The sequence below is a fragment of the Silurus meridionalis genome, chromosome 17, assembly GCF_014805685.1.
Source record: "Silurus meridionalis isolate SWU-2019-XX chromosome 17, ASM1480568v1, whole genome shotgun sequence".
Classification (NCBI taxonomy): domain Eukaryota; kingdom Metazoa; phylum Chordata; class Actinopteri; order Siluriformes; family Siluridae; genus Silurus; species Silurus meridionalis.
Window position 1 is genome coordinate 3,845,601 of NC_060900.1, and position 11,564 is coordinate 3,857,164.

At 36.6% G+C, this 11,564-nt stretch overlaps 1 protein-coding gene across 2 annotated transcripts in view; it reads left to right on the forward strand.

The window, feature by feature from the left end:
* prkg1l (protein kinase cGMP-dependent 1, like) overlaps window positions 1–11,084 on the forward strand; it is a 23,381-nt gene extending 12,297 nt beyond the window's left edge. Inside the window, exons 6-20 of one of the 2 annotated variants that reach the window (XM_046871457.1) lie at window positions 868–973; window positions 1,230–1,293; window positions 1,397–1,474; window positions 1,588–1,682; window positions 2,936–3,001; window positions 3,088–3,156; window positions 4,427–4,523; window positions 4,671–4,810; window positions 6,048–6,137; window positions 6,748–6,889; window positions 7,601–7,764; window positions 7,930–8,052; window positions 9,570–9,629; window positions 9,700–9,766; window positions 9,854–11,083. In XM_046871457.1, the coding sequence (XP_046727413.1) occupies window positions 868–973; window positions 1,230–1,293; window positions 1,397–1,474; window positions 1,588–1,682; window positions 2,936–3,001; window positions 3,088–3,156; window positions 4,427–4,523; window positions 4,671–4,810; window positions 6,048–6,137; window positions 6,748–6,889; window positions 7,601–7,764; window positions 7,930–8,052; window positions 9,570–9,629; window positions 9,700–9,766; window positions 9,854–9,940 (1,448 nt within the window). In that variant the 3' untranslated portion in view covers window positions 9,941–11,083. Of the gene's footprint in view, window positions 1–867; window positions 974–1,229; window positions 1,294–1,396; window positions 1,475–1,587; window positions 1,683–2,935; window positions 3,002–3,087; window positions 3,157–4,426; window positions 4,524–4,670; window positions 4,811–6,047; window positions 6,138–6,747; window positions 6,890–7,600; window positions 7,765–7,929; window positions 8,053–9,569; window positions 9,630–9,699; window positions 9,767–9,853 lie in introns of both variants that reach the window. The other variant, XM_046871458.1, reaches the window with a different exon arrangement.
* Window positions 11,085–11,564: the final 480 nt, after the last annotated feature.

The window sequence follows — 11,564 nt, forward strand, 5'->3', positions numbered from 1 at the left end:
ACTGGGCAAAGAAAGAAAGAAAAAGAGGGAAAGAAAGAAAGAAAGAAAGAAAGAAAGAAAGAAAGAAAGAAAGAAAGAAAGAAAGAAAGAAAGACAGAAAGAAAGAAAGAAGGAAAGAAAGAAAGACAGAAAGAAAGAAAGAAAGAAAGAAAGAAAGAAAGAAAGAAAGAAAGAAAGAAAGAAAGAAAGAAAGAAAGGAGTGATGGAGAAATACAGTAGAGGAGCATATTTAGAGAGGGACAAAAGAGGAAGAAGAAAGAAATTATGGCATGGTGAATGGATGGATGGATGGATGGATGGATGGATGGATGGATGGATGGATAGGGATGGATGGATGGATGGATGAATGGATTAATGGAAGAATAGATGGATGGATGGATGGATGGATGGATGGATGGATGGATGGATGGATGGATGGATGGATAATTGGATGGATGGATGGATGGATGGATGATTGTATGAATAGATGGATGGATAGATGGATAGATGGATGGAGGAATAGATTGATGGATAGATGGAATCTGGGAAAAGAAGAAAGAAAGAAAACAAAGACTAGATATTAAGAAAAGAGAAAGAAAGAAAGAAAGAAAGAAAGAAAGAAAGAAAGAAAGAAAGAAAGAAAGAAAGAAAGAAAGAATGGATAGATTGGATGGATTAAAGAAAATCTATGCAATGGAGTGATGGAAGAATAGAGGAGCATATTGATGAATAAAAAAAGAAAATTAAAATAAAAAAAAAACAAAATTTTGCACAATATCTGGAATAATAAAATCAATTTTAATAAAAAAAAATCTCTCTCTCGCTCTCTCTCTCTCTCTCTCTCTCTCTCTCTCTCTCTCTCTCTCTCTCTCTCTCTCTCTCTCACAGCCCTGATGAGCAGTAAGCTGTGGGTCTTCGAGCGACAGACGTTTCAGAGGATCATGCAGAGGAGCAGTGTTCTCCGAATCACTCAGTGTGTGGATGTTCTCCGCAGGTCAGAACCTTCAATTCACAATGTCAGACCTTGAAACAAGTCATTCATCAGACAAACAGAAAACATCACTGCAAGCGTTCGATCCTATTAAAGCTTCCTAGAGGGTTTCTATAGCATGTGTACAGACCTCGTGCAGTGGTGTTCAGCACTGCAGAAACCGAGGAGTAATTCTGGGAAAACGATCAAATGCTAACACTCTATCATTTACTTCCTTCCCTCTGTTTACTTCTTTTTCTTCATTTATTATCTTTTTCAGTGTGCCGTTACTCTGCGCATTACCAGAGGATGATCTCATTCAAATCTCTGATGCTCTACAAGAAGTAAAATCTCCCAACCTGGCAACTTTATATAAAGTTATTTGTATGTACACTGTGCTAGAAGTCTCACACAGTTTTGCATTATATACACACACCTTTCTTCCAGCATCATTACAGTGATGGTGACTACATTCTGAGACACGGCATTCCTGGAGACACCTTCTTCATCGTGAGCAGTGGTCAGGTAAGAAAACAACAGACAGACGAGTGTAAAAAGACACATAGAGAACATATCTGCAGCCCAAAAGCCTCACAAGACTCTTTAAAGTAGTTTGGACTCTTCTGTTTGTCCATCAGGTGCGAGTGTTAGAAAGACACTCGGTCAGTGAGGACAGCGTCTGCATGTCCATCCTGTCCAGTGGAGACAGCTTCGGGGACAGAGCCCTAAAAGGGTAAGAAACCTAAAAATGAAGCTTCCAGTAGGGGGCGATATCCCCCACTACTACAGTACACCATCCAGGGGCAATACACTCTTCTTTTTCATGCAGTTCAGATGATGTTTTTCCTTCTGCAGTTATAATGTTGGCATCATAACACAAACATTTTCTAAAATAAAATGGATACTACACATATAACAAAGAATAAATAAACATAGGCGTTTACTGATAAAATATTGAGAATAAACAATGTACCTCAATAGAAGAAAATACAAATACAAAGAAAGAAAGAAAGAAAGAAAGAAAGAAGGAAAGAAAGAAAGAAAGAAAGAAAGAAAGAAAGAAAGAAAGAAAGAAAGAAAGAAAGAAAGGAAGATAGAAGTGATGAAGAAACAGAGGAGCATATTTAGGAGGGACAAAAGAGGATGAAGAAAGAAATGATAGCATGGTGAATGAATGGATGGATGGATGGATGGATGGATGGATGGATGGATGGATGGATAGAGGAATAGATTGATGGATAGATGGAATCTGGGAAAAGAAGAAAGAAAGAAAACAAAGACTAGATATTAAGAAAAGAGAAAGAAAGAAAGAAAGAAAGAAAGAAAGAAAGAAAGAAAGAAAGAAAGAAAGAAAGAAAGAAAGAAAGAAAGAAAGAAGTAAGTGATGAAGAAACATAGGAGCATTTTTAGGGAGGGACAAAAGAGGATGAAGAAAGAAATTATGGCATGGTGAATGAATAAATGGATGGATGGATAGATGGATGGATGGATGGATGGATGGATGGATGGATGGATGGATGGATGGATGGATGGATGAATATATGTATGGATGGATAGATGGATGGATGGATAAATGGAGGAATAGAAGGATGTTGGATGGATAGATGGAATCTGGGAAAAGAAGAAAGAAAGAAAACAAAGACTAGATATTAAGAAAAGAACAGAAAGAAAGAAAGAAAGAAAGAAAGAAAGAAAGAAAGAAAGAAAGAAAGAAAGAAAGAAAGAAAGAAAGAAAGAAGCGACTAGAGGGGGGGAAAAGGAGCATTTTGAGATATTGACAAAAGAAGAGTGTGAGGCTGTGTGAAGAACACTTTAAAATCTAGTGGAACATCTTCCCAGAAGAGTGGAGGTTACTGTAACAGTGAATGGGGACTACATGCGGAATAACATGTTCAAAAAGCAGATAATATTCAGGGGTCCACAAACTTCTTTTCAATATAGTAATAAATCAAATAGATGTTAACGTACCTGTTTACTTTTTTTCAGAGAGGTTTCAAGATCTTTGAGTGTTGTGTCTGCAGGTGGGGTCACGTGTCTGGTCATAAACAGAGAGTAAGTATTTCATGGCAAATTCTTCTCTATAAATATATGATTTGTTAAAAAAAAAAAAGAGTGAGCAACTATTACCATATTCTCAGGACTGTCATGAGGTTCATAGGAGCATCTGTAGAGACAAAGGAGAATGGAAGCAATGAGTCAAAAGCCAGGTATCCCTAAACTGCATGCTCCTCTGCACTAGCAATACATATTCAAGTGCAGTTTTGTTATTTAATTTTCAACTAAAGTGCTGTCATTTTATATTGAATTGAATTCTTGTTTCCTACAACCACAGCTCTGACACTCCGAGTTCAGATCACTTGGAGGGAATGAAAATGTATATTTATTGTGATCCCACTTATCAGGCAGCAAAGACATAAAACTTTAAAACTTTGAAGCCAGGAACAGGAATTGAACACTATGAAGGGCACAGGCTCACCAAAATCTAGGCATTTAGACATTTGAAGACCCTTTTCGGTTTTGGCACCCGGGTGGTGGAATGAACTTTCCCTAGGTGTCTGAAGAGCTGAGTCACTGACTATCTTTAAATGACAGGTGAAGACCTAGCTCTTTCTGAAACAATTCAACTAGCACTAATTTTCCCTGTGAAAAATTCTTTAAAAAATGTGCTACAATTCCTCCCAACAGAACTTTAGGCTGATGGTATCCAAAGTTTGCAACCTAGTGAACCAGTTGTTAATTGATAGAGACTCATAGCACTTATGTGCTTCGCTTTGGATAAAGGCATCCGCTAAATTCCATAAATGTAAAAGGAAGAAAAAAAAACAACAACCTTGGTTGTGTGTTCCTATTAAAGTGGCCATAGTGTACTATAACTATACAAATATATAATACATATCTTATAGATCTTATTGTTGTAGAATATTATCAGCAGCTCGGGTTACTTGGAGGGAAAAGAAGACTTAAAAACATATTAATTATGATTCCACCTATTGGGCACCAGAGGACATTAAAGTGTAAAGACTAGAGGTTGTACAATTAATTGGTTTTGCTGATTAATCGGCACAGATAGTTGAGCTACTGTATCGGCCATCGGCAAAGATTCATACCGATAGTTTTTCCGGGTTCCAGTTTGCTGTCATTAAGAGAGCTGTTTGTGTGTGCACTGCACGGAGAGTTTATTTATTACAATTTATATATTTTTTTATTAATTAATAAATATAAATATATAATTGATAATTTATATATTTATATTTATAAATTATATGTTTATAAATATTTTTATGTTTGTAATAAAGTTCAGCACTATTCTACACGGACTGTTGTGCTTCATTATTATTTTTATCAGTTTCATTAATCGGTTATTAGCAAGTACGATCCAACCGAGCTATTGGTTTCGGGTGACCTCTAGTACAGATGACTTTAATGACATTCCCCTTGCTCTCCATGAATCTGAAAGCTGTCTGATGAAATCTGCAGGAGTGCAGACGGAGGTGACAGACTGTCCCATGTGTCTCTCGACGATATTCAGGTGCTGTGTAATGTAGGGGAAGGACGGTACAGTCACACACAACTGGTAAGCGTGAAAGAATCCCAATCTTATAGTTATTACAGGTGCAATAGATTTTATCATCCATATGCAAGAGATTAAGTGAATTCTGAGAGTTTGGACTAATGAAATCAGTTGCCATCAGTTTCCGTTTTCTCCACTTTTTTTTCCCAGGTTCATTTGAAGAATGACACCAGCTGTGCGTTTGTGCTGAAAATCATAAGTAAACACGCTTTAGTGAGCTCAGGCAACAGAGCACGCATCCTCGCTGAAAAACAAATCCTGATAGATGCCGGGTGTCCTTTCATTGTCAGGTCAGCTCAGATTCTCTACAGTGTCCAAGGACATCCTGACAAGCTTCGTATGAGATATATATACATATATATAGCAATCAGGCATAACATTATGACATTATAACATTATGAACAGTAAAGTGAACAACACTGATTATCTCTTCATCATGGCACCTGTTAGTGGGTGGATATATTTATTAGGCAACAAGTGAACTCAACATGTTAGAAGCAGAAAAAATGGGCAAGCGTAAGAATTTTAACAAAGTTAAAGTTTGACAAAGGCCAAATTGTGACGCTAGACATCTGGGTCAGAGCATCTCCAAAACTGCAGCTCTTGTGGGCTGTTCCCGATCAGTATCTATCAAAAGTGCTCTAAGAAAGGAACAGTGGTGAACCGGCGACTGGGTCATGGGCGGCCGAGGCTCAGTGATGCATGTGGGGCGCGAAGGCTGGTCCTTGTGGTCTGATCCAACAGACTGCTGAAGAAGTTCATGCTGTTAATGCTTGATGGGTCAGAACTGTTTTAGCAGCAAAAGCGGACCAACAAAATATTAGGCAGGTGGTCATAATGTTATGCCTGATCGGTATATATATATATATATTGGTATATATATACGGTATATATACAATATATACTATACTGCTAAAAGTATTGGGTCACCTGGTCATAAGTTTGGTAGATTTTTAGGTTTGGTTGATTTTTGAGCATCACATTCCACATTTAGATCCAATTTGCTCTTAAAATTCCCTCCACTCTTCTGGGAAGATGATTCACTAGATTTTGGAGTGTGCTTATGGATATTTGTGTTCATCAGCTACGCCTACAAGGCAGGTACTGATGTAGGTGAGGTGAGGAGACCTGGGGTGCAGTCAGCTTTCACATTCACCCCAAAGGTGTTCAGTAGGGTTGAGATCAGAGCTCTATAGCAGGCCACTCAAGATCTTCCTCTCCAAACCATGTAAACCAGATCTTCAAGGAGCTCACTTTGTGCAGAGTTATTGCCATGCTGGAACAGGTTTGGGTTTCCAAGTTCTAATGAATGCAAAATTTTATTTTTACGCGTCTAAAGAGGTCCTATACGATTGAGCGCCTCCAGCTTTGTGGTAACAGTTTGGAAAAGAACCACATTTAGCAGGAAAGGTCAGGTGACCCAATACTTTTGGCAGTATAGTCTATATAAAATGCATGCGTGTGTTACAGTGTCAAAGAAAATGTGTTCATATTTGCATTGTGTTTGCATGTGTCTATTTTTTTTAGGTTATATTGTACCTTTAGAGATGCAAACTGCCTCTACATGTTAAAGGAAGCGTGTTTGGGTGGAGATCTGTGGACTTTACTAAGAGAGAGGTAACTTCTGGCTGAAAACATTACCGTGATGTTCAATATTCACTTATGCATCTACACTGAATGGCCACTTTGGTGCTGGCAACCAGTATGCCTCTTGTATTATTCGATCTATCATGAGTTACAAGTCAATAGAATGGAGGGAAAATGTGATCTTGTGGAGTGTTTATGGTGCCAGATATAAAGAAATGCTGATTTTCGTGGATTTTTCTTGATTAGACAGAGTCAAAACTGAATAGCTAAACTGGTTTGAGCTGAAAAGAGGGCTTTGGTAACTCAAATAACTACAACAACCATGGTGAGTAGAAAAGCATCAACTAAACATTCAATCTATGGAGCCAAGAACATCGGAACATCTGACATTCCAGTCAGGCTCAGTCTCACCAAAATGTTTGAAGAATCCAAAGAAAAGACCACAAGACATTTCAAAACTTTCAACAGTTTCAGTGTCGTGTTCCTATTAAAGTGACCAGTCATTGTTTTACCTTTAAAAAGAATATATATGATATGATTGTATAGCATTTTCACTGATATTCTGCAGTTCAAATGACGTGTATAAACGTTGTTCTACTGTACCTTGAAGAAAGTGATATCCGCTTTGGGCATGTTTCAGGGGTTCGTTTGATGAAAACGCAGTCCGGTTCTACACAACCTGTGTTCTCGAGGCTTTGAGATTCCTCCACGGCCAAGGCATCATCCACAGAGACCTGAAACCAGAGAATGTGCTGCTGGATCAGAAAGGATACGCCAAACTGGTGCATTGTTCTCTTCTTTTACGTTTTCTACAGACCCAAACATTTTTTTCCCCACATCATTTTTGGACTCCAACTTAATTTCTTAAAAGAAAAAAAAAAGAGAGAGAGAAATAATCTATTATTCACACACACAATTTCCCTGTATTTGTATATACAGTTTAATTAAGTACAAAATATAAGGCATTATCATGTACACTGTAAAGGAAAAAAAGGTGCTGACAGAGTGTTTTATTCGACACTTTGTGCATTTAATGCATTTATATTTACATTTAGGAACGTTTCTGCCATTGCTTACATTGTAACATGCCGAAAAATTGCCGTTTTAAAAACGCTTGTCATCTTCCCAAGTAAAAATTCCAGGGTCGGAAAGATTAAGGTTACAGCTGTACTTGTGACACTGTGAGACTCCTGCCAAAATGTAAAAATAAACATCTCATTTACCACAAACACCTTATTTGTAGGATATTTGTGTCTGTTTTTCAAAATATAATTCGGTCCCTGTTTATATTTTACTTCAGAAACAATATTAGAAGTTTAGTAGTTCCTTGTAGCTTCTTGTTATAGGAACTCCATCAACAACTTAATAGAAGAGAATAGAATATTATATACTGTGACACATGACAAAACAACCATCCACAACTACTCTCAACTACTCTCTCTCTCTCTCTCTCTCTCTCTCTCTCTCTCTCTCTCTCTCTCTCTCTCTCTCAGGCAGGATTTGGCTCTGCAAAGCAACTTGGTTCTCTCCAGAGAACCTGGTCATTCTGTGGCTCAGCAGCTTACCAGGCTCCAGAGATCCTATTGCACAAGGGTCACAGTGTCATGGCAGACTTCTGGGCTTTAGGAATCTTTGTATACGAGTTACTCAACGGCATGTAAGAGTCACAACTCCTCTTCGCCCAGCATATTCCTTTAAGCACATTGAGCCCAAACAGAATCCCAATAAATGATCATGAAATGGTCATTTATGTCAAATAAATATCAATCAACGTGCATCATGAAAATAGTTCTTATTTTTGTGTATCCCAATCCCCCTGCAGTCCTCCGTTCTCAGGTTCAGACCAGCTAAAGATCTGTGCAGCTGTTTTGAAGGGAATCGATGCCATAGAGTTCCCAGAGGTCATCAGCGATCCTGCGGCTGATTTCATCAAACAGCTCTGCAGGTAAAAAAAACGCCAACAGTGTTTCTTATTGAAGCCAGGATGAGCCACGACTTTCTAAAAATACTTCTTCAGACCCTTGAAAGCTACTGGTAGAAAGGGGCGATGCTTATAAATGCATATTAACTTTTATAACAGTTGAAATATTTTTTCCCTATGTTGCAAACTCATTGCGAAAATGCAAATCAGCATTCTTCTTTGATAGAAGCAGTTACTACTAGTAACTATGTTCCTTTCACCATCAACACCATGATGCTCAAAAACCTCATAACTTACTAACCTACAAATGTGAATGAATTCTGTAACCAGTAACGATACAATTCACCTGATTATTATCTGGTGGTTTAGGTCATGTGATTAAATCAGTCAGCAATCCATGTATTCTGGATGAATTCTGAGAGTATTGGTTCATTGAAAGCTTCAGTATTGTATAGTGGATCTTTGATGGGTCTTCATCGAAGAACAGCTGGATATTTTTTAAGAAACCTGAGAGCGAGACAAATAAAAAGAAGTTATTTGTCATCATTAGGAGGAGAATCCATGAGAGGTAATCTCTAAGTCCATTCAGAAGCAAGCCCTGGGGAACGGCATTTTGTGAGGTTGCCAGAGAAAGAAAACAGATCTCTCTGAGCTGTGTTTTCTGGAAATTCTGGAAAGTTTAAGACAGCTTTTTACATTTTCATTCATCCAGAGCGATGTTTGAATGTGCTTTAACGTCTCTATCAATGAATAAATTAACACTGGTTCACAAGGTTGCAGATTTCGGATAAAACTCAAATATGAGACAAATAAGTGTTTCAGGAAGGGGTCTTTACCTGTTTGTGACTTCAGACCTCTAGGAGATGTTTATTTCATCACCACGGTGCCAGAAAAGAGAAGAGTCTCGATGTGTACCATCTTTTCACCTTGAGAGATGGTGGGACCAGTCAAACAGTGCTAAAAGATATGAGGAATCCTTTTCTCACAAAGAGAAATGAAATCTTATGTTTCACAGAACTTCATTTCTTCATCTCGCATATGTAGCGTTAATGTGTCGCATCTTTGGCTACGCATCGAGATGCAAATCGGATCGGCCTCGGTTATGGACATGCACATCCCAAATGCACAGGCATACTTGGTTAATAAACCTGATTCTGATTTTGAAATCTATTCGAACTGGTATGACTTCATGTCCTCTTTAACCCAGATCATAACTTTAAGTGAATAATCTTTATGCAGGCACTGTTCAGCATATTCTTTTCATTTTTTTTTTATCCAATTGTCCTATGAGTCATGTTCTAAATACATTTTTAGACCCAAAATCGGATCGGTCCGTTAATATTACGGCTTAATTTTTTTGCCAATAGATTTATGATAAATAACCCCAATAAAGTCCATTTTGGTTCCAAGTCCAAAATCGGTACAAAAGTTCAAGGGAGTGAAACTTATTTAAGTCACTGCACACACAGCTCTCTATGCTCTAATGTATTAAGTGGATTTGTGTGTCATTTAGCTGATGTCATTAATCACCCCGCTTTCAGAGAGAATCCCACAGAGAGACTGGGCCAGAGGAACGGGGTCACAGACATCCAAGGACACAAGTAAGCTCAGAAATTATTCACTTTAGAAATATTAGCAATTTTTTTTATTTACCTTCCTTTGTTTCCGCAGGTGGTTTAAAGGATTTGATTGGGACGCAGTGCGTAAAGGAACACACCCCCCTCCTATAGTACGACATGTAAGAACAGCAGAATGGACCTTGTTATCTATGGTATGAACAGGTTCGTTTGTTATTGCGTCATCGTGCCGTTTTCCTACCTTGCAGGTCCAAGGTTTTCTGGATCATTCCAAGAGTGACAATCACAAAGACTCATCACCTGGAGATGACTCTGACTGGGACAAAGATTTTTAAACTGATTATTGGTTATAAATGATCATGTTGAAAGACTGTTATGAAGGACATTCTTTATTGAAAAACTTCAGCGAGTGGATTTTTTTTTTTTTCAGATACACACCTTAAATGTAATAATTTATAATAAGAATTTAAATGATTTTTTATTCATCTGAAAGTAATTAAGCTCAGTTTCTATGATTTCATCATTTATCTTCATCCTAAATCTGTTTAATGTAAAAGTTACAGCTGAATCATATTCGTTTCTTTATAAAAGGGTTAAACATGTCACTGTGTTTCATGATGTTTCGTTTTGATTAGAAAATGCTGCTAAATAAAGCAGGTGAAACAATAAGCTATTGTTTATATCCTCGGCTATTTGAGTTTCCTATTGAATTTCATTTCGAAAAGAATCGCAAACATTACAGACAACGCTTGTGAGAATTTGAATGATACTTGATATATGTACTGTACATGAAGTTGAAAATGAGTGTGATACCCAAGTATGAAGGTAATATCCAGTGTCAAGATTTGCAGCAGATTTTAGCATTTTTACATTTTGTACAAGTAAAAAACATTTTATATTCAGGATATTATCAAATTATTACTAGAAATACATCAGACACTACTCTAATACAGGTTGAAACAATCTTCCTCTCTTCAAAATCCACAATATTGTTTAATTCATTTGCAATATGATCAATATACCAAAAACACATTAAAAAAAAGTTACTATTCTTAAAAGGTCTTACAATTTATTTTAATAGTAATAAAACAATGACGAGAAATCCAATTGAACTGAAGCGCATAGCAATCAGAAAATCTATGGTAATATAGTGTAAACAATATCTATATGTAAATCTTAAGCTATGGTGGAGAATAAAGGTAAAAAAACAAAACAATATTTAGTAAATCACTGCAATTTTTACCGGATTGGTCTAGTTTTTAAATTACAAGATGTCAAATTTACCATGTTTTAAGGAAATGTAAGAACTGTAATGTAAGAACTGTAAATGTTTTCTTCTCTCACAAGTTCTATTAAAAATGTAAATTAGCAGAAGTATTTGTATTGTATATGCATAAGTATAATTGCTAGTCCAAAAAAATACAAAATAAACCATATTAATATAAGGTCTGTATTTATAATAGTCATCAAATGTTTACTAAAAAGTATGATAATAGTTTATTTTATCTATCTATCTATCTATCTATCTATCTATCTATCTATCTATCTATCTATCTATCTATCTATCTATCTATCTATCTATCTATCTATCATCTATCTATCTATCTATCTGTCTGTCTGTCTGTCTGTCTGTCTGTCTGTCTGTCTGTCTGTTTGTCTGTCTGTCTGTCTGTCTGTTTGTCTGTCTGTCTGTCTGAATGTAAACGGTTTAAAATAAGTCTATAAAATAAATGTTGTAATTACATTATCAGTGATCAACTCCTTGGAGTAATGTTCACATTTGAAAAACAAAATTACTTCCATCAAATGAAAATTGCAAAAAATAATTACATTTATATTTATACATATTTTTTTAAGTGTGGAAATCTCTTAAAACGTTCACCAATGACATCAAATATATATTCCTGATCCAAAACGTGCACATATCTCTATCTTTATAATTATGACGTCACCGTGTTG